The sequence below is a fragment of the Notothenia rossii genome, assembly GCF_949606895.1.
Source record: "Notothenia rossii genome assembly, chromosome: 4".
In the NCBI taxonomy this organism is placed as follows: Eukaryota; Metazoa; Chordata; class Actinopteri; order Perciformes; family Nototheniidae; genus Notothenia; species Notothenia rossii.
The window spans coordinates 26,210,996-26,235,520 of record NC_136902.1 but is presented as its reverse complement, the minus strand read 5'-3'; the positions used below and the strand labels follow the sequence as shown (position 1 = coordinate 26,235,520).

At 38.9% G+C, this 24,525-nt stretch overlaps 1 protein-coding gene across 2 annotated transcripts in view; it reads right to left on the bottom strand.

Annotated features, from left to right (window-relative positions):
- sema3bl (sema domain, immunoglobulin domain (Ig), short basic domain, secreted, (semaphorin) 3bl) overlaps nucleotides 1-24,525 on the bottom strand; it is a 74,736-nt gene that overhangs the window by 27,070 nt on the left and 23,141 nt on the right. For both annotated transcript variants that reach the window (XM_079677011.1, XM_079677012.1), the window contains exons 2-4: nucleotides 23,552-23,712; nucleotides 15,890-15,952; nucleotides 6,744-6,863 (exon numbers count right to left, since the gene is read on the bottom strand). In XM_079677011.1, coding sequence (XP_079533137.1) covers nucleotides 6,744-6,863; nucleotides 15,890-15,952; nucleotides 23,552-23,712 — 344 coding nt within the window. The remainder of the gene's footprint in view (nucleotides 1-6,743; nucleotides 6,864-15,889; nucleotides 15,953-23,551; nucleotides 23,713-24,525) is intronic.

Here is a 24,525-nt window from a genome sequence, read left to right as displayed (position 1 = left end):
ACGCACATTAAGTTTTGTACGTGTACTCAAACTCGTGCTGAGCAACATGGATACGGCAAAGTTTAAGTCTCAGGAACACACTAAAAGATTATATATATAGTGGCATGTCCAACTGGTCTCAGGAAATTAAGAGAGACATTTAATTTCTTATTATATCCACATGGAGCGTTTTGAATGTTTCTAAGTAGGTTTGAATGAGCTTCACAGGTTTCAAAGTGCAATGTACAGCCCACCAGCACACACATTGCTTATGCATACCATCACACTTCATTACATTTGATATGATGAGGCCTTTTTTTAAAGAACTCTGAATCTTGTCTTGCCCTACATCATTCCAGGCCAGTAAATCAAGGTAATTTATGAGGATTTATTTTGTCATTTTCACTTCACTCACGGTTTGATTATTTATACATCCATTTTAAAGTCGTACCACATGTATTTCCTTAGTTTCAAATGCTCCATTTAAAGAAAATGGCATCTACTGACAAATGACATGCAAGACAAAGATGATAGCTTCTGTACTAACACATTATTTTTATCTCATAGCGAAACTGAACCATAAAAAGGTCTTGAGGTATATCAATGTTCATTGGGTTTATTGTCGACCATTAAACCATTTCCCTTCCTTCTCACATGAATGTTATCGTTTTCATTCTTTCTCTATCTTGAATTTTCTACTCTTATTTCCATCTGCTCTCCATCTCATTCTCTACCAGAGTATATTACTTCACTCTTTAATCATCCTTATTCTTTTCAAAAGTATTCACTTTTTTGTAACGGAAGTTAACATCACTTCATCTCTCTCTGAACGTTCGTACATGTGTTCTCGTACACTTCAGTGTCCAACATTATACAATCTTATACAATATATTCAGGGCCGGTTTTTGGCATAGGCGACATACGCGGTCGCCTAGAGCGCCAGATCTGGGGGGGGGAAAAACATTTTTGACCGTTGGTGCTCATCCTAATTTTCGGCCTTGATGTAACAACATTAAGTCAAGGTAACACCCTTTTCACCCCGGTTACACTTTTCATTTGCCCTGTACGATGGGCGCTGTAAGTGATGAAAGTGGGGGATGTTGGCTTATCAGGCGCCCGCAGCTCACAGCCAAAGTGTGAGTGAGCGTGGGAGCGAGCGAGGGAGAGAGAGAAGGCACACCGGTACCGGCGCTGTTGTTATTAGCATCTGGTGCTAGCTGCTCTAACGGATATAAGAAGAAGACGTTTCCACAACCAGGGTGGAGGAGAGCTCTCTCCAGTCAGACTGAGAGGCTCAGTGAGGTTAAGGACTCTGAGTGTTTTAGATAGTTAACTTTAGTCTAAGTTATCTCAGTGGGTCTCAAACGTTTTGATCACAATTTACAAGGCACTCCTTTATAATTATCGGGATAAACAGGTTTGACTTCATTTCAATGTATAATATAGTACAGTAAACCAAAAATATTGTTTAAAACTGGAGAGATAAAAAAATATGCATAAATAAATAAATGTTTATAGGTAAAATAAGATATGAATGAACAACAAAAATAAAACAAGTTACATTTATTTGTTATTGGCTATGGTAGGTTATTGGTTATGTTCACATACTTATTTGATTATTAGCAACAATCTATAGGGCATCAAAATGGGGCCGTTTGTGTGTGTGTCTGTGCTATCTCATAATGATCCGTTGGAATGCTGTGGCTTCCTGTCGGTGCGGCAGATTTTTCTGTCAAAATCGCTTTGGCCAAACTCTGCCAAGATAAATACACAAAAGTGCTGCTGTACATGGAGAGAGAAAAGACATCCAGGCCACTTTGTACTCGGCTGTGCCAAGCAAGATACATCAGCAGCGCCACTACAACACAAATTAGATAAGTGACTACTGACACATCTGCATGCATAATTGTGTCAACTTGTGACAAACTTCAATTACTGTCTTTCCATTCACGAGCCTCTAAACTATCCATTATATGACCATACCATTTTCTAAAATCAAAACCTAACAATGGCCACCATCTTCACTCGATTTGAGTTGCCTTAAAGGGAAATGAAAACACACTTTTCCTCATACAAAGATGATTAAAGAAATACTTGTTCAATGTAATACACCCAGTCACAAGACAAAGTGGCATTTACAAATAAATCTTGCTTTGTCTTTTCTGGTAACTGCTTTCCTGCTCTTGTTGTTTGGATTGTCAAACCGCTGGCTAGATACAACCATTCCAGAAGTTACTTTGTGCATTCAAAGGTATACAAGAACAAATATATATTGTTTTAAAATTATAGTTTTTGTAGGGAGGGGAAACAAGTCAAACAAATTGTCACAAAATAATATAATAACAAATAGCAAGGACTAGAAATGGAGCAAAGACTACAGAAAAAGATGACGATGTAAAATAAGAATCTATTCATCTCAAGTTTGAAAGCTTTTACCCAAAGGCAACAAATATAGGAAAAATAAATCTGTGATTTATAAATAATTCATTTTTTATTATACTTTAAATCTTTTGGGGCAGCTTTTTTATCCACTTTAATCCTGCAGTATTGGCTCTGCTGAATAGCTTTCTCCCCTGAAGGACTTCAAAAGTGTCCCGTAGCACTTACAGAGGTTGTCGTGGAATTCTGCCATCATGGTGAGAGGAAGTGAGTAACTCTGCGAGTGACTTTCTGAGTACCAAGAAGCAGAACTGCTGAGTAAATGTGGGCTTTTACAACAAAAAAAAGCATCTGAACTGCTTTAGGTCTACATTATGAAACTATATAGAGGATGCCAGTCGGTTATCTGTGTGTTCATTGTGTGTGTTCAGCAATTTCTCTTAAAATATCTGCTTTGCTGTGTGTGTTTCAATCTGTGTGCCTCTCTCCACTTTTACTTCCATATATTTATATTCATGCTTGACTATGCATGTCTTTCATCGTGTTTGTGTGTGTTTCTGTCTGTGTCACTACATATTTATATGTTCGAGTTTGTTTCATTTGTTTAGTTTGAGTGTGTGTGTGTGTATATTAATGTTTATGTGTGTATGTGGGGTCTAGTCCTCTGTATGTCGTCACTGTACTATGGTGGTTTATTATTTGTATATCTATGACACTGCTCAGGCAGCTGTGTCACTCACCATTGGCAGTCCAGTGTGTGTGTGTATGTGTGTTGTTTTGTATGTGTGTGCGTGCGTGCGTGTGTGTGTGTGTGTGTGTGTGTGTGTGTGTGTGTGTGTGTGTGTGTGTGTGTGTGTGTGTGTGTGTGTGTGTGTGTGTGTGTGTGTGTGTGTGTGTGTGTGTGTGTGTGTGTGTGTGTGTGTGTGTGTGTGTGTGTGTGTGTGTGTGTGTGTGTGTGTGTGTGTGTGTGCGCGTGGGGGGGTTAGAAAGACGAAGTGAGGCAGAAACACTTAGACTCAAGACTCCCATTAAATTAATTATCACATGGTGTTCATCTTGATTACGCAAACATATGAACATTTACACATTGTTATCACACTTAAAAAAGGAAATACAACATGGAGACTCATTTCTTCAATCTTAAACAACAAAATAGTTTAGGTGAATTGGAAATATTGTACTTTTCGTCCTCCCAGAATTCTTTGAATATGAACTACTGATGCACTTTTCAACATTAATGTCAATTTCTCTTCATGAAATGAAGTTAAGATAATGTAAGCTGACACTAGAGAACAATAACAGTTCCAACAACTGTTTCAGAGGATTGCTGACCATAAAAGAAACCTTTCTTCAGTTCAACTTAGCTGGTGTAAAACGAGCCCAATCATATTGTTTTTTGTGCTACTTTTTTAAGGTTTTGCGTAACATTACAAACAATACAAACCCAAGACCAAGAGAGGTGGCATGTGAGAGACATGAAGATTGTGTCTGTCTGCCCCTTACTGAGATGAAACACCTAGAAGGTCAAAGGTCATCCCACCCAGAGTCCAGTCCGAGGGCTCGCGGTCTGGGTTCCCTCGAGAGGTCAGAAAAACAGACGTGTGTGTATTTTCCACCAGTTAACGATTGCCTAAATAAATGGACAGGCTCCCTGTAGTGTCGTCCATTCTCACAGACACTCGCACACAAGCTGGAGGACAAATGGTATCTGAACATCAGTCAGGACAGTGAGGCGTTTTGAGTTTTAACACACATACAGTACAGCTGACATAACCTCGGAGTCGTTTCATGCACACCTGAGCATGCCAGATACAAACAGTGATCCCTGGGGCAAATAAAACCAATTCTGCAATGTGTGATAGCTTTGGGACATTCCCCGTCATAAGCTAGACAACAACTTAAGGGTTTCAACACTCATGACTAAAACTCCATTACTTATGGAGATTATGGGTTGCTCCAAACCAATGAAAACATACCCAACATTTCTTGAATCAACTAACGCTAACACTATACTTTCTTGGCAAGTCAGCACTAAATTCCAAAGATCATCTTTGTTGGAACCAAGATGACATAAAGTGGAATGAGATAACAATGAAGACGTAAAATGACATTTCTAAATGACAGCTGGAATAAATTATACCGAAGATGGCAGTTAAAAACGATGCAGTGTTAAAACGAATTGCCAACTGCAAAAAGGGTTGATTTCTTAAGGAGCGGATTATGACGAATCTCAAAGTTCAGGACTTGACTCAGGATTTGTCTGGTCTTGACATGCGAAGAAAATGACTTGGTCCCACCGCTACCTGAAACCTGTGCATGCTATTTTAGTCTTTTCATCTTGCATCTGCAGACATTTGTGAGCGAGGTCCACGGCCAACCTAAACTTTTCACAAACCCACTCTCATTTACTGAATCACTGCAACACAACCCAAATACATATAGGGTTTGATAGGTTGCCCGTCGTTGATTAGTTCAAGTGGTTTGCGAAAAAAATCCTGGACACTATATCACTGACTTTTGTATTCCCAATTGACGTTTTTGGTGTTCTCAACCATGCAGACCACTGTATATTGTATAGGCTTAAAGTGAACCGCACGGGCAGAGGAAGACGTGAACTTTTGATCGTGATTTATAATACAACCCATCGTCCAAAAACCACACTGAGGATGACAGATTGGAATAGAGAAGTAGAAAATGGCACACACACTGACAAGCAACTAAACCCACCCAAAACAAAAAAACAGCAATTCACCTTCTGTACTTAAAGTGCACCCACATACACACACTCTTCTGACTAAATGTTGGCACTCTCCCACCCAAAAGTCTAATTTCCCTTCCTGCCAGGATCTAGCTTTTCTCTGTCCTCATGCCCAGTTTGACCCCCCCCCCCCCCCCCCTGCTGGGCCAGGCAGCGCGGCACACTGGGCTGCGTTCTGGAGAACCGCCATGGAACAGGGATCTACGAGTCTTTCTTAATAGCTCTATTCATTGATTCTTGTCTTTCAAATGGCTCCAAGTATGAGACTCAGCAGAGGGTCCCACTGAGCTGAGTTGCTCACAGAGGGCCAGCCTGTGAGGTTGAAAAGATGTATAGAAGACCGTAGGCTGCGGCTGAGTGGCCCTACAGAAAGACTCATGGCGGGAATGCCTGCTGAGGCTTAACCTTGAACCCCGGGGATCTGGGCACGGACAGTATTCTGAGCTGTGTTTTGGCACCTACCATATTTGTTCCATTACCTTGGGCTCCTCCACAGGATAGCTTACAGGCCACCCATTGATTCCTTATCATATCATATGAACAATTCTTCATATGTTTTATGACACAGTGGCATAATGTCTCAGTACTGCAATATAATGCAGACATTTCTTTATGGCTGAAAACTAGTTAGACAGCCATTCCTCGTACATTTCTCAACTTTTATTAACTTTGGATTCACTTTAGTCAGCATGGATTTACTAAGTACTAACTTGTCTGGTGTTACAGAAACACTTTAAACGTCATTCAGCAATATATTTGATTTAAACATGACACTAAATGTAATCATAAAAGCCTAACTGCCAGAGTGTTTATAGTGGCTGTCCAGCCCTGAAGTGCATGCCAGGCGCAAAACGTTGTTCTCCTTTTCACATAAAACGTAATGTCTCTGTTTAGTGTAAAATATTTTCTTACAATGCTGACCCAACAGAAAATGATCATCTTAGTTTTTAAACTCTTTCAGTGCATTGTTTTGGTATTCTGGTCCGCACATTTTCTGTGTAGTCCAGCAGCTTTCAATAATACCCCATAAACCATAAATCCACTTAGGAGCCGTTTCCCCCAAATATAAGTTCACTTTTCACTGTACTAACCCAACAGCAAAAACAGTTAGCCATAATTACATGATTGCTGGTGAATATATAACCATTTAGCTACCAAATATTGTTTTCTCACTAGGACCTAGGTGGTGGAGACCAAAGCAGAAAATGATAGTGAAATTGGACTTTATTTTATTGTGTGGTTGGAAACATGTTCATGCTGTCAGTTGAGATCTATATTCATAGTTTCCAATGGCACTTTGTAAGTGTTAATATAAAGTAGAGCAATGACACTGGTACATTCTTGTTAAGGAGTGACAAAGTACTTAACCGACCTTATAGTCACTTCTTTTTTTTTCACAGTTTTCAAGCATTTCCATTAGGAAACGGAGACAGATTTCTGCAGTACAGTATAAATTATAAGTCCTCAAAAAAAATGTGAAAACAGTATATCACATTTTATAAATACTTACTGTTTTGTCAGGTACTGTATAATGTTATTTTTTTGTGGGTTTATGTTCTGGTGTATGAACATCCCTCAATTCCCCCTCACACACACATACAAACACTCTTGCTTCACACCGGCTTACCTCTCCTCTGTGCCCCACGTTGATGAAGGCACACATGGGCTGGAAAGCCCCGGTGCCACAGGCCAGGAGGTGGGTGCGGTTGTAGGGCTGCAGAAGGCGAACAAAGTTGGCACACTCGGTCTGCAAAACAAAGATACATACATACACACAATTTAAAATATTGTCTCAAAGAACTATGGGAAAGGTACAATATGTTGTATCAAAAGTGTTGCTATGTCTGTTTAATGAAGTTCATTAAAACAGAGCTATGTCAAACGTATGTAGTTCCTGTTGTATGTGGTGAAGATAATTATTGATTTGGATACTGACCCTACAGGAAAAGAACCAAGTATAACTTACACAGCCCTTTATTTAAAACAGCTGAAACAATGAGTAGTTTGCTACATTTTCATGGTATAGCAAGATATTGCTGCCCAGACACATGATGTAAATATTGATTCTTGAACTCATTTTACATTAATGTACAGCACACACACACACACCCACCCACCCACCCACGCACGCACGCACGCACGCACGCACGCACACACGCACACATACACACACACACACACACACACACACACACAGGGAAGGGCCCTTAAACTAATCAAATCACACGGTGCAAAGGTAACTGTCATCCAAATGTAGATAAGTTGATATTCAGGGTACTGAAGAGAACCAGAATGATTCCTTAGCGAGGCTTATTGATCCCACATGTTCATAATGAAGGCCAAGAAAAGAGCTTTATTAGAAGAAATGTGATATCCTCAGTGTCCCACGTAGGACTCATATCTCAGATTTTTGGATTCCAGCCAACGTGACATGCTGATGTTGTAAAGCACGTTTCAACACAAACGGGTCAAAGGACTTTGTAAAGCATCAGAAATGCTTTGGTGCCAAAATAAAAATGTGAGGGATAATTAAATATGAAATGTTTTGAGTCATACGGGATATGAAGACACCAACGATAATTCTGATTTTAACTTGAATAATGAATACGTAACATACTCAGCTGCTGTGTTTGCCGAGCTTAAAATGGAGACAGGCGAGAAATGGAAAGAAGGATATTCAAGTTAACAATGTCAAAAGGCCATACACTCAAACACACTTAAGAACAAAAGAAGTGATGACTGAGGAAGCAAGTATGGAGACGTTTCTGTACTAAACAGAGGTCCAGAGGAAGCAGAGGGCACGACTACTTCCTTCTTCGTGTCTGTAAAAGCAGCAGCTGACCTAACGGTTGTTAGCGGGAAAGAAAGGGATCGGCCGGTCAACATTCTCCCAAGTGGACGAGGTCAAACTCATATCTGCATTGTGACTGTCTGGCTGTTCAACATGGGTACATGAATGGAGATTAGGTACAGTACATGTAATCAAATTGTGCATTGTTCTTTGTCTAAAAAAAGGGGAAGAATTACTATGCTAGTTTTCAGGGTTAGGGTTCCGTTCAGCTTGTGTTTTTAAGCCCAACTTCGAAAAAAGTTCAGTCTACTCTGACAAAATATGGCATGCACCAACGTTTTGAGGTTGACTCAAAAAGTTGGTGACTATACAGTACTCAAATGAGGGTTGGTATATGAGCATGCATGAGGAATACAAAGAGGAGCAACATCTTAATGGCTTGTTGAATCTCCTGTTTTCCGATCTAGGCAGCTAACCAAAACTTTTTGGAGGGAATGCATAAGTACTAAATAAGTGCGTTTTCCCGACTTAAATAAAATGTATTTTGTGAGATAATGACTTTCCCTTGAGTTTGATGCATAGACATGTGCTTGTGTAGTAGACTAGTCTCTGTGTTTTTACAAGTGCATGTGTGGGTCATTTTGTGTGTGGCCCACGTCCCTCTCAAACACTCGGCGCTGCAGAATATGTAAACCATGTTACTTCAGTTCGAAAAATAGTTTACATCCACATTGCTCTTTCCTGCTGGCTCATTACTCCTACCCAAACAAACCAGACCAGTAATAAACTACACAGACAATTGCTCTTAAGTACATGCAAGGAGTATGTTGGAATGTCTTGTGCCAGTATGTTTCTGTTGAGGCAGGGGGATATTGATGAGCACATTTGACACTTTGTTTCCTTCTAATTAGTTACTCCCAGATCATACCTTGGAGGGAAATGTTAAAAGCTGGACTGTACATTAGGTCACAACATCGTTATAAAAGATATATGAGGTCTTTAAGATCCAAGTGGATTTAGAATTAATAGAATGATGTTACTCCTATGTTTCCGTTCTACTGCTCAGGGAGTCGTCTTAGAGATCTGTGTGGCCAAGGAGAGCGAAGAGTGGAATTAAATGTTGAAAAGAAGAAATATGCCTCTGCTCTCCTACTGTGGGATTTGGGGTTAAACGTGGCTGTGTGGTCTTTCTGAGATTAAGTGGCAATAAAGGGAGTGATGGGTTAAACAGAATATGAAGTGGTTCGATTGCTAAATATGGTTTTGTCTCACTGGGCGATTTTAGGGAGTAGTCTTAAAATCGAGCCAGAATTTCAAATGGATTTTTTCAATCACTGCATTTATAGCCAATGTGATGCTGTTAGAAACAAAAGCTTGCAATGTTCTTTTGTAACCTTTTGAATATCAAGGGGATGTTGGCTGACCACAAATGCTCCTTCCTAGCGAAGCCAAGCTGCTGCTTCACACTGTTTTAAACTGACCACAGTGTCTTGGGGGTTAATAAAGGGTATGTATAGAATTGTAAACATCAAGTTATAACCAAATTTGCTTTTAGACATATCTCCCATTAACATAAACAAACAGGAACATTACCAAGACTCTCCTGGCCTTGACAAATTGAAATACTGAAAGGATATCCAAAGGAGTATGCTGATTTTGGCGAATACAACAGGAGGAGAATGTGCGTCGAACAAAAGTTAATTGTCATATGAAGGTGTGGAAAAATAACAGCACAATTAATTCCCACATTACAAACAATTGTACTGCCGGTTGAGTAAACATTTCCAGTCCAATGGTTTGACTAAAAGTTTATTTGACATCTGAATATGGACCCTTCCAACATATATTTTCCAGATATTGGAAAGAAAAAAACATTGACTGCTGTAGCAGAGAAGGTGGAGACAAATGTATTTTTAAAGACATAAAAAAACTGTCTTATGGTAAATGTGGTCTTTATTTTGAGAAAAATAATATGAGCAGTAACAGGCTACAAATCATGTTCATTATAGTCTGAATTGTTTAACATAAGTATAACCCAGCATCATAATTTGGCAGAGACACATTCATTATATGTAATTTGTAAATGTAATCAGGAAATTTGCTCAAGGACCAGGAAAATATGTCTCATACTATTTCTCTTCCAAGTTTATCCAGGAAAGGCTGACAGTTCTGAACTCTGCACCTCTTTGCCACATCATCGAATACACGTTATTGATATTACTGTAGTGTAGATTAAACAGGGTTTGCAAAAATAGTGCACTGATGTAACCCTAATAAGGACCTAAAGGAAAACATGACAATGTCATATAAGAACCAACTAACTAAGAGGCAGCAGTATTATATTCTCCTCTCCTCTTTTGTTGAACGCTAATCTTTTTTTGTTTTAAATCTGAAAGACTAATTTTGATTTGCCAGAGTCGGAATCATCCACAAGCAAGCAATGTTTTTGGCGATTTGGGAAAACCCAGCTTTTGGTTCCAGTACATCAACATAGCATGTTATCCTAAAACACAAGTAAAGAGAAAAGTAAAGAGAACAGAGGAAGTTTGGGCCAAAATGTGATCGTTTTACTTGAAATGACTTCACTTTCTTGGTCGCAGCCAGTTTGTGAGCAATGTAAATGGAGCAAAGTGGAAGAGCTAACATGGAGCTAACAGCAAAGAGAGCTCCAGCTGCTCAACATGTTCTGTGACGAGTGACCCGGGCAGGGAGAGGCAAGTTTGGAAAATGGAGAGCAGTTTCCAGTATAAACAGCGCATGTTCGGAGGGAAGTCTGATTCTATAATACTAACAGGAAATGAGGACCAAAACATTAACATTTACACACACACACACACACACACACACACACACACACACACACACACACACACACACACACACACACACACACACACACACACACACACACACACACACACACACACACACACACACACACACACACACACACACACACACACACACACACACACACTTGTACAAGGCTACAGTCAACTGGATCCAATACACAAACACAATCACAAATCACAGAAATATCGTAAACGAAGTTAAAAGCCGGACAGCTGGATGAACCGGCCTCTTCAAGTCTTTGGTGTCAGCAGTTGTTTGATCCTCAAAGAAACATGTTTTCTACTCTCCACTGACTTCCAGAAGGCACTGAAAACACTCAGTCATGGCAAGAAACTGTTGCCAAAATGTGTGAGAGGATTTCCCCCCAACATATACCAGCTACTCCCACCATCTTAAACATTCGAATAATTATTTTAGGATTCCAAAAACTAAAAAACTGTCACCTACTTGGCTTTCTAGCGTAAGAGCTGCAACCAACCTTAAGCAAAATGTTGGCAGTGGAAACAGACCACACTGTGTCTCTTTCCTATGCGGCATTTCTTTCATCAATATTAAAAGAAGCTGCTGTGTCTCACCAAATCTGGGGCCTAAATACAGTATAGCTGTTCTTTGATGTATTATACCAGTATAAACAGTAACACATCACATGTTTTAATGGATTGGAACAAACATAATTTACCAATGCACAAGTCAATATAGAGAATGACTGCATAGTGCAACTTCAATAGTTAATGATTTTGTTCATTTTGTTGTCAACAGGAACATGGTTTTAGGGATTTCTGCTGCTTCTGAACAAACTTTACAATACTTTTGTTTTCCTACAGTACTGCAGGTACCAAATTGTCTGGCCCTTTCCCTCCAGTCTGTTACCCAGCAGTATTACTTATAACAAGTGTAAAGATATAACACAAAAAACACGGATTCTTTAGGGGTCTTTTATAAAGTCAGTCTAAATAAGTATTCTTGTTCCAACTATTACTCTGTGTTTTCTAATCTCTAAAGTCTTCGTTGAGTTTTGGAAAGCTCTAATAAATCAAACGTACTATGTTTAGGATTTAAAAACATTACATTCATAGACAACTATTTATACCAACATTTATAGTTGGTAAGACATGAGGACACAAACCTATGACCATAAGACGTATTGCTGCAGTATAACTTCTCTTTTTGTTGCAGTACAGTCTCTCACCTCCCTACACTCAGACACCCAAGATTCAAACTAAAGTGGAACCAATAACAGCTCTACTGATAAAGCCAAACCATGAGGGGAGGCAGATTACTGGCACTATCGAGCTTGTCTGTAGAGAAGAAAACACAGAACTAAGTGTACAAGCCAGTGTTTTTAAATTCAGAGTACTGACTTGCATGCGCAATGCCTCATTTTGTTTTCTCAAAGCTGCATTATTCACACTCAAAATGGTTGATTTGTTCCCTCTGCTATCCCCGTTCTACGTCAGCAAAGTTTTTGATTGTGTTAAAATTCTCGGCTTTATTATGTAACACAATTGCACAGCATTAGAGATGGAGGAAGCAACAAGCTGATTAGATAATCGACCCAATTATATGCAAACAATGCCGATCGAAGCAGAAAAATGTGTTAACAGTGAGAGCAAGACACTGCATGTTCGGGTGAATTCACTGAGTGCCTCCCTTCAGCCTGTTATTTATTGGTCCGAGCTGTAATTAATGATGGAAAAGGTCACAAGGTTGCGACTCTGGGAGGGAACGCTGTCATTAGATACAAGTTTAAGGTGGTAGACACGTGTTAGAAGGCTGTAAAGACATAGGCTTTCATTCAAATGTAAACAAAAAGGGCCGCTTTACTTTTTTTTCTTCTCACTTTTAATGTCAAGTTGTGATATTGAGATAACAAAGACGTGCATGTGCTTCATGGACTGGTAATGTTGCTCTCCTTCTTTCTGTCTGTCTCTTATGTATTTTTTCTCAATCATCAAACACACACACAAACGTCCAAAAAAACAATGTCAAGACCTTTCACCTTTCAACAGCAAACATATGAGATGAAACATATGTGTGTGCCGTGTGCGTGACTTTTGCTTTGAAGATGCCAGAGGATACAGCAGTAATCAATCTGATTTGACACCTGAAAAACTCTGAAACTTAGAGACGTGAAGGAATGCAGAAAGATGCCGAAAAACATATCTCTCTGTTACTCAATTACACACACACACACACACACACACACACACACACACACACACACACACACACACACACACACACACACACACACACACACACACACACACACACACACACACACACACACACACACACACACACACACACACACACACACACACACACACACACACACACACACACACACACACACACCCCCACACACACTCACACAAACATCTTTATGACTCCTTTGGAACTTGTAAGGTAGAGTTACACACATACTTTTTTAAGACCTGTCTAATAATGCAAAGTGACTCCTCTCCGCTATGGACAGTACAGTATAGTGCATAGCAACGCACACATAGTGTCGTGAAAGCCAAGCGCAGAGGAAACACCTAATAAAACTGATATAAGACACCCAAGACACACCTGCCACTTCAAACACAGAGAGCATATTCCCTTACATTATAGACACACACACACCTTTTAACCCGTTCCAGATGGCGCTAGCTGTCCGATTTCTGCCAAGGCGGCACAAAACGTCACAGACCTATAACAACGTGTACAACAGTGTCTTCATCTTGTGTGTGTGTTTGGGTGAGTGTGTGTGTGATTTACTATATGTGTGTAAACCAGTAATTAGGGCAGGTTTATGTATTCTGTGCACCACTAAGGCCACTAGGAGCTTCTTCTCCAACTGGGACCAAATTTAACGACGTCTCAGTACATCAAAGAAAAGAGAGTTCATTCATTATTTTATTTTATTCGGCATTTATTTACCTATTTCCTGTCCGTTTTTTATTATTGCTCGCTTTATTATTTTCAAGACTTTAAGAGCCCGAGTGTAACGTGTTAGAATGCGATAATTATCACTATATACAATGTACAGTACAAAGATGTATCTGAGATACTATGTTACAGTATGTACCAAAGTATTGAACATATTTACATTTGCCCTAAGAATGGTTATTATAAATGGGATCACAACATTGCAATCCATCCTACAATGGTCAAAAACATTTTTCACTTGCCAATTTTCAAACCTCAAGGTAGCACTGGATCAGCACCCAAGAGATCAACAGACACAATTGGCCTCATCCTCTGGGGACCATTAAATGTTTGAACAAAATATAATGGAAGTCAACCAGGAAGTTGTTGAGATATTTCAGTCTAGTCCAAAGTGGTGGGCCGACCAACAGACTGGCATTACCATACCCAGAGTCACACTTCTATAACACATTTCCCCTACATTACCCTCTTTACCTCACTAAATATCTTTCTTTCCTGTTAACAGTGTTTTAATAACATTCTCTTCCCCTTCTCTTTCTATTAGCTACCTTATACCATATGTTAACCACCTCCAGGCTAACAAACATAAAGCTGAGTCAGCATGCTTGAAGGGGAACGACTCAAGGTACCCTGGTCACTGGTTCTATTCAGTATATACATGTTTTTTTTCTTTACATTAGCTTCAGAATCATCCTTTCCTCATATATTTTTGTCTTAAACATGATCGTAATAAGATGGCCTCTGCCCTTCCTTTGCTTGTTCTCTTCTTCAATTTGTACTCCCTCACAGAACTAATGAAATTCTTCATTCACTTACATTTACAATTTGCTTCTGAAAGCGTTCTGTGTCTCTGCACCTCTCTTTCCTTTCTCTCCATTAATAAAACAATGGCCTTTTTCATAGCAAAGTAGTTGATAGCTTACGGAAACATTTTAGGGGATGTGTGGGAGCAGTGTTGCACCAAATTGTCTAATTATGCCATTAACTTTAAGCTTGGTTTGTAAATGCTCAAGGCACATTCTGCACTCCCTATCACCACATATGTGATAGAGGAGATCCACAGAGCCAAACAGAGCTGGACGTGGAAACAGGATTCAGCTGATGAGTTGTCAAAATCGCGGAAAATCCAAAAACCACCTTGACAAGCTATGGTTTGGAAGACGCTCGTGCCATGCTGAGAGCAGCTTCTCTGAATTCACTGGAGGCATTTTGGCAAACAGTATAGAACGGCTCAACAGCGTAGGTCAATGAAGTCTATGGAAAAAGCTGGGTCTGTTGGGTTTATTTTTGACAACAATGTAATATGTTTCAGTTATTGGAAACAGGGATGATCATTTAAATGGAGACACCAATACTGGTGGAAAGAAGACAGACAGACTGTCAGGCCATGGGCAAATAAATTCAACAATCAGCAAACAGAGCGGACATTGGCAACAGAGTTGGTTGAGTACTGGCAGGAAATATCTTTTGTCTGCTACAGAAACAAAGCAACTGACAAACAAAAATGAAAACTAGCCTCTGACTACAAGCTTTTTACTTCAAGGCTTTTAGCTAATGAGAAGCAGTTGGTCGGCTGATTTCTAGGTCAGGTGATTTCTGGACAATAGGAACTGGAAGACATGTAAAGGGCAGGTAACGCAGAACACGGTATTAATTAACTAGTTGGGAGCATTCATTGTTAACATGGCAACCCTGTAAAATAAAATTAAAAATTAACTATATTTTAAGAAAAGCTTATTTCTCCTCCTGATTTCGGTCGCAGTTTCAATGTGGTTTATGTTGTAATCAAAGCTCTTTGCTAAGGTTTAGTAAAAAGTCATGGTTTTGGTTTAAATAAGCTCATTTGCTATTGACTTGAACTACATACACATTTTTAGTAAGGGATGAAAACGTACATACTTGAGTAAAAATAAGTTTACTTGACATTTCATTTTACAAAGAACAGCATCTCCTGGGTAAAAGTCCTGATTGAGATTGATCTCCATCCATCCCGTCACTGATCTCCCCCTACGCCGACTTTAGCCACTACTTGGTGTATTTTTCATGTATAAAATGTGAACAGTGAGGGAAGAACATTTGTCCCTTGAAAGCTAATTGACAACAGAGTGTCAATGTATGGTAAAGTCATTTTTAGAAGGCCAGGATGTTTAATATAAATTGTTAGAACAAGCAGGAATTAAAAGTCAGTCGGTTACCTGCGATTCCTTTCCCGTCTGAATGCATTCCTCTCTATTGCCGGGTAACGGGGGCCAGAAAATCTACGAAGGAAGAGAAAAGGAGAAGACAAAGAAGAAAAAAATGTGTGTGATGATTAATGACCTCAAAACTTTAAAGTAATGCAAAAATCCAATATATTCAACCGTATTGCAAAATGTAATTGCTTTGTTGAACTCATAAAGGCTTTATTTGACTCTGTTGATGCAATCAAAACAGAATAATTAGCCCATGTGTTGTTAAATCTGAATTATTTCCCCTGAAAATTGAGCTGAGCAGATGCTCTAGTCTATATGATGAAACAGAGGTTTTGGAATCAAGAGCCGAGGGCTTGGACGTTTGAAAAGCCAAAACCTTGATTGAGACACGACAGACACATTTGTCATTACAGTTCTGTAAAAGCTTGGAAAACATAGCATACCTCTAGGGTTGCCAAGCTCATTTTCTTTGTATTTATCTATGTTTTGTGATAATCTGTCACTGAAATTCTGCCTCCAAATGAACACATTAGGGGAGAACACTAATCACATCTGGAGGCAGATGTGTATCTTAAAACCTGAACAAATTAAACCCGATCTAACTGACTGGTTGGATACCACTCTATTTTTGTTTCATTATTTGGGTCAACTTGATGCTAAAAACAATTACCAAACTCAACAGTGCCAATATAACCAATACATTGGTTACATACGTTTGATACTGAGAAACATTTTTGTTCTTTCTATCTTTTCATACAATTTACCAATCCTAATTGGACCCTAAACTGTTTTTTTAACACATTTAAATATGAACTCAAACATACAACATACAAAACAGAAAAAGAAGGAGTGTTTTGATGATATGAAAGACTTAAGTTAATGTAATAATGTTGGCTAAAGAGACTCAGTCCCCTTCGGTGTCCGTCTTCTGTTTTGTGCCTAGAAATGAAACTCGACCTTTGGCTATAAACAAGCAGAAAATATGTGCTCAGCCAAACGTACAGAGTATCCTAACAAGACCATCTGTGATTTCTAAAAACAGTATGAATAAATAATATGCCTTTCCATTTTTAACTCAAGTTCTCACAGAATAGATCCACTATTTCCTTCTGGGGAAAGTCCCAAAGTCTTCCTCTCCTCCTGCCAACTCAACAACAAGAAGAAGTGGATCTCAGAGAAGCATGACATATAATTTGGACCAAAACAATTGGAGTGCTTTTCACATTAGTTTCGGAAAATGACAAATGAAATCAAATTGCCACTGAAGAGGAAAGCCCAAGTCTTTCTACGTATTGACTTGATGATATGGGATATACTGTAGTTTTGTGCAGAGTATTTCTCTCAGACAATAAGTCTTTGTCTGGAAACTGGCTTTGTTTTTGCGAACAGGGAGAAAAGAAACCATATGATAAAACAAATGGTCCTGACTTTCATTAGTACGTCTGCTTATGTTCGGTGTATTGGGAGCATGTGTGTGGCAAGAGGCCACTGTGGTATCTATAGGATTTAAAGGAGTGTGAAAGGTAAGTGATAAATGATATAACACAAATAGAGAGTTGTAAACATGAGGGACAGTTTCTCCTCTTTTCTCATCACACCCTACATTTCACAACAGCAGTAGAGCTCAGGAGGATTTTGTCTTAACTGTTATAAATCCTAATGCATCACAGACAGTGCACTTCTTGTCATGATAATTGAAACCTGGATCATAGAGTTTAAAATATCCTGTCCTGTAATTCAAATGATGTGACATTTAAGAGCCTGGAATTATTTGTAACCACACCTTAATATATATGACATTTATTGCACTGCAAATGAAATGCACACTGTATAGTAGATGAAATATAACATAGGATAGATCAAATTGAGTTTGTATTGAATTTGCTAATGGTGATGCAGACTGCCTATTGGCTCAACAAAGGGTATTTCATATGAACTAGGGGTGGAAGGCTCAAACCTGCCTATTTGCAAACAGCATTTTTCTATGTATTTTCTCACTCATATATTATTTTTTTTGCTTCGTGCATGTTAATAGGTCTTCTTTAAATCATCAAATACACATAACATTTTAAAATTGTGTTTTCTTTTTGTGTAGTCAGACAACAAACAACACACAGAAAGTGTGTTACACTTTATAAGGAATATTTACGAGATAGGAAGAGTGATAGCACTCTCATAACAGTTCAGTAACTTAGCGTACTGTATTAAAAACTGTAAAAAGAACAATTCATTGGTGTCTGGGAAGTTGTGTACTACAATATTTGTTGCTTGGGACCAGTAACTGCCTGGGGTCTCCTCTGATTGCATTGCCTCAGGCAATTATAGCTGGACACTTAACTTTATTTATTCATTTGTTATAGCTTTAGAGGTGCCAGCAGGCTGAATTTATTTCCATTGGAATTGGCCAGACTGCTTCCACCTTTTTATACTCTTTTGTATTTTAGAACATCTTAATTTAACTAGGTTCCTTGCTTTAAGTATTTCCTATAGTGAGTTCCATCAGCAAAGATTTGAAACTACTGCAAACGTGTTTTTTTATAGACAGCAGAGTCGCCTTTGCACCATCTGATTGTCCGACACCCAGCCTGCTTTTGTCTAAAACCTGGCTTGCAAATGTGGGAAACCATTAGAATTAATCATTTGTTTCATGCCTGACTGAAATGAATAAATAACTCAGTGCTGATCGAAAAACTTGGCTTCAACGGGTCATGATCTCTGGACCGGTTTCTTTGGCATGATGCTGTACTGATATAAATGCGTGCCTGTCGAAAAGCTTGGCTCACATACACAATCTGATTGAAGGTATTCTGATAGCATACCTCACTGATACTGATAAACTGTGAAATCACGCCTTGCTCAATACATGGGTCAGAGTACTGCGATATTCCATCTATCGTCTAAGAGTCTGGCTCCACACCCTCAAGGAAATATGGTTTTACTCCAACAACCATCCACGTTCCTTCTCTGTTTAACTGTTTTCTGACACTTCATCAATGTAAAGTGTTCTTTAATCTTTATTCAGCAGTCACACATAATTAATGTTTTTACCTGCATAAAAATCCATCCAGGAAACAAGACTGCCAAGCAGAACGATCGGAAACAATCAAACGTAAAATGTTCCTAACTTTGAATTGCCTGTGAAACTCATTAGTTACACACAATACTTTAAAAGTCAGCCAATATCAAAGAACTACATAGATCATCAAATATTGTTTTGTTTATGTGCCTGCTGCTAAACAGCCTGCGATAGATCAGATATACTTTACATTTATCAGTTCAGATTATACCAGCTGAACCCCTGGCAAACTTCTTTTTTTTTTTGTAAAGGTAAGGAACATATTTCAAATAAACAAATGCCCTGTGGCCATGAATGTCACAATACATGTAACTATGGGACCTCTGCTACTGTATGTACCAACATCATGCAGATATAAACTGACGTAAACAGATTATTTTCAATTTGTCTTGAATCTGTTGGAATTTTTGCACAAAACCATATGCATTCTTTGTTGCTGAGCCAACGCAACATTTGGCAGAAGTAGACAGTATGAATCATGGGATGTAATGAGTTTGGACTGAAACATTGCATGAATTCTTAAATCCAAAAATAGTAAAAAAAAATAATCCCTGGGGAGAAGGTTTGAATTTCAATACGAGCTAAGTTTTGATCAACACGTCGCTTTTCAAATTGTATTATTTCGAGGCCAAAATGATTTTTCTAGCATTAACCTATGCTCAGCAAGCTGGGCCAGAAGCCATCAACATCACCAAAGAACACTTAAACAAGATATACCACATGTAAGTAAACACTGAGCAAAGTAAACCAGCTGGATGAACATGAGGGAACATATTTGAAATGTAAACCAACATTTCATATACAATAATTAAAGATGACAAATGTATTCCAATCATAGCTGTTTATGTTCTAGGGGACGGTGAAGTGGAATATTTACTCCATTATATGAGACATTTGCATTAACTGAATCACTATTTGTTAGTCTTTTCCTGGGTAATTATCATTAGGCAAAGTGTTCCACTTCCCAGATTTAATTAAATAAGAACTGGTTCCAGTTTGATCAGAATCACGTTTGGTGCAATGGTCCAACCAAAGCAAGCCAAGCCTTATTCCCATTTCAGATGTAATATACTGTTGGTCAGAGTTATAGTGAAAAGGGGAGAATAGGCTTATTATGCCGAAGATATATTGTAAACTCAGGTAGTCAAAGTCTGAGCTAGAAAACTACAAGCTAGTCTGATTTCACAGCAGTTAAAAGCTTTGTTCTGGTTTGGAAAACGTTAAAACTGTTTCTAAAAGGTTAGCATTTTCATCAGCTGCAAAGTAAGCATTGTGGAAATATATGCAGTACATAAAACATTTGTTATCTGATCTCAATGGATAAATGTCAATCAGATTACATCATTAGTCACACTCAAGCCAAACATACATCTTTAATTAAATATAAAGGAATAGTTAAATATTCATATCATTGTTTACTTATTTACTTTCTTTCCAACTCTGAGATGATAAGATCAATTCACCATCTCATTATGGTGCGCTAAGTATGGTACTGAAGCTAACACTTAGCCTAGATTAACATACTGAACTGTAAAGAGTAGAAGCAAGGCTAACAATTACCCTTTCCTAAATATCTGCTAGCACTTTTAAAGCTCATTATTATTATTATTATTGGCTTAGTTAAATACTCAATTCTGATTGGTCAATTCAGAATATGTGACAAGTTGTTTTTTGTTTTTTTTTGTTTTTTTTTACATTGCATTTAGCTGACGCTTTTATCCAAAGCGACTTACAATAAGTGCATTCGACCAGGAAGATACAACCTTTAAGAAAACAGAATCATATAAGTACATCAGGTTTCATAGAGCCAAACATTTCAAGTGCTACTCAACTGGCATTTAGAAAGCCAGCCCCTTATTAGTATATAAGTGCTTTGTTAGTAATTCTATCGCTCGAAGTGGAGTCTAAAGAGATGAGTTTTTAGTCTGCGTCGGAAGATGTGTAAGCTATCTGCTGTCCTGATTTCAATGGGGAGCTCATTCCACCATTTTGGAGCCAGGATAGCAAACCCACGTGTTTTTGCTGACGGGAACTTGGGTCCCCCTCGCAGTGCGGGTGCAGCGAGCTGTTTGGCTGATGCAGAGCGGAGTGCACGTGCTGGGGTGTACGGTTTAACCATGTCCTGGATGTAGGAAGGGCCAGATCCATTCGCAGCATGGTACGCAAGTACCAGTGTCTTGAAGTGGATTCTAGCAATTACTGGAAGCCAGTGAAGGGAGCGGAGGAGCGGTGTGGTGTGGGAGAATTTGGGAAGGTTGAAGACCAGACGAGCCGCTGCATTCTGGATGAGCTGCAGAGGTCGGATGGCACATGCAGGTAGACCAGCCAGGAGGGAGTTGCAGTAGTCTAGGCGTGAGATGACGAGAGCCTGGACCAGAATCTGCGCTGATGTCTGGGTCAGCTGGGGACGTATCCTCCTGATGTTGTAAAGCGTGTATCTGCAGCAGCGGGTTGTAGTTGTTAAGTTGTTAATCCAGAACAGACAGACCGCTGTCATAGATGTATTGACCGTTGTTAAGGATGCTCACATCTGCAGAAAGAAGTTCGGTCGATTTAACTGTACACAGTTTGGCTGAAAAGCAAACTGCATGCAGATCAAGATCCCTCCGCTTCGCGTCGGGCTCCTGAACAGCCTGCCGGGTGTTCTTTTCCTCATAATGACCGCCTCGCTGCACATTATCCCTTACATGTTGGTTCATGTTTTCCGTATGGTTTTATGGTGGTTTGTGATGTTGGCATATTTTGAACTTGCATAAGGGAGAATGTAAGGTTTCCTATTGCTGCTTGTCATTTTGCTACGTTTTGACGTTTGGCTCTTCTTCATCTGCCTTCCAGTTTTCAACATTGACCTTAGTTTTCAATTCAACATCGAACAAATACCAACATGTGTTCTCTGAGTGCAAACAGTTTAGATTCATTTAGTTCTTTCTCTTTTCACGTTGAGCGGTGGTTTATGGAAAATGTGTCAGATGTGTGTCATCCTGTAAACCTTTGTTTCATTGAACTGGCATCGTGGATAGATTTCACAATGACTGGCTCTGATAGAAGCCCGGGCATTAAAGGCTCTAACAGCTCACCGTAAACTGGAAAACCAGAAAGCCTCATGTGTGAACCTCAGCCAAGACAGAATGCAGTGAGCATTAAAAAGAGAACAAGGTGGGCTACATCTGGCCCTCTGTTTATATCAATTCCCTGTTCACTTTGTGTCATCACAGTGTCTTTGACCCATGTATAAGCACACACACACACACACACACACACACACACACACACACACACACACACACACACACACACACACACACACACACACACACACTCTCTAATGCACACACACATACTGCTGCTCTTAGCTAAAGTGCTGCAGCACACCAAGGATTTCTGTAGGAGAGAGTTATTTATGTTCTGCTTACTAGAAACTAGTTCGATGGAACACAGAGTGCATCAAGCGCCCTAGTGGAAATAAAATATAAATGAATGATATATATAATATATAGAACATATGGTCTCAGAAATATAATTTCATGGAGAATTTGCTCATTTCCCTAATTCTAATGCCTTCTAATAAATGTCTGAAACTCATAAGATACAACTCAAATCACAGTAAAACTTATATCGGTATAATCTGTGCCACTGAATAACTTTTACTAAATATGAATTCAAACTTTATATTAGATCAATTCGATTAGATTTTCCGATAATTGTTAACATACTTGTATTCACTGCCAAAGCATAATAAACCTTAGTTAAACAGTTAAGTTTCAAAACCAAATACCCAACATCTGCTATAATGAATAGCACAATAACATTATTCTCTCTCTTTGTAATTCAGAGTCTCAATGTTTGATTACAGTGAAAATGTGCAGGTCTGCAAATAGATCTGATATTTTGAATACAAAAAATGTCCCAAATTGGGATAAATAAAGTATATATTTTCTTATCGTAATTCATCTCTCGTGTCATGGCGAGCCAAAGAAACTGTTTCTCCTGCAGTATCATCTCTGTGTTGGACAAGCTTCAGTGAGAAAATATATTTACAGATCAAAACATGGAATTGTTTATATTAGAACATCCCTGTTCAATTAACAATATCTAAGTTCAAATTCAATAAAAAGTACATTTATCCACACATTTCAATGTATAGTGTACATGTAGTCAATTGATACTGTATGGGAAATCAAAAAATGTACCAAGAAAACAGGTGTGTGATCTATTCCTTTCATTTTTCCCCTGAAGACTGACTCTCTTTTTGTTTAATATTATCAGAACTGAGTTATCATGCAACAGCAGCAATGAAAAATAAAATGGCTGTTCATGTTTGAGTCATAACGTTTATGGCTGATTTATGAGGTACCGAGTGCTTTCACAGATGTTCTGCAAAGAGGGGATTCTGGAAAAACTCCAAATGGTACGCCTATCTCTTCAAGTCATATGTTATCTTCTACAGATTGAAACCACTTGAACAGTCACTGCAGTTTAAATCAAAGCGGAATGATGAATGTCCACTGTGCGGTAACTAACCTTTTATCAATCACCAGAGCAGAATTAATCAAAATAACTGATGAATTTACTATTTTCCCAAAGCTCACCTCTTTGGACTCGCTGCTGGTGGGTCCCAGCAGGAGAGAGTACAGGATATCTTTCCCTCCGAGGAAGAGGCGGTCCCGGTATTCATCGAGGAAGACGGCGGTAAGAGAGAGCTGGCCGTGGTGACCGCTGAAGATAGATGACCTGTTGGTGGACAGCAGGTCTGCCGAGAGAAGGGGAACATGATGAGCACACAAATATAAACATTTCCTCTTACATCACTTTTTGTCAATGCTCTTTTCACAAAACCAACATTTTTTCTTTTTAGCAACAGCACAAAAATCCAAGCAGAAAGAGCAGTGATGAGTTGAAAGTCAATATAGCAATGACACATCGTTTTTTCTGCTCCCTGAAAGGCTTCATCTCTGATGGGTTCAAAACATATTTTGACATTGAAGCCTTCGTGACTATTGGTTGTTGGACCTTGGTTTAATCATTTGACCAGGCTGCCTTTACTTTAATCTGACAGCAGACAGTATTTTTTTGCTTTATTGGAAGTGATGTGTTTCTACAGTAAAGCAATAATCCCATGAGGAATCTGCTTGAATCGCCTTTTGTTCCACTATCCAAATAGGATTTGTCTCCAAACGTACTATTGTTGCTGCTGTCAACACTTCATCCCTCACATTAGAGGATGTTACCAGAAAAGATATACAGCACCACCCAAACAGGAAATGTAAAACATTACTGTATGATTCAAAAATATTTTCATAGAATTAAAATAATGCATACAAATCAAAAACATCAAACACATCAAGTATTGTTTTTGGATGTTAAGATGCTAAGGAATCTGAAAACCCCTACTGGTGCCTGAAGTGTATGAATTTATGAGCACAAACACACGATACACACTCCCATTGTAGATAACATGTATCAGTAGGAGAGCAGGAGTCCATCTGGAGGCCTGCACCTGGCTCTCCTCTCTGATCTGCCAGAAGCTTCAAAGTCAAAAGGTTGATGCAACAACTCTGCAGGA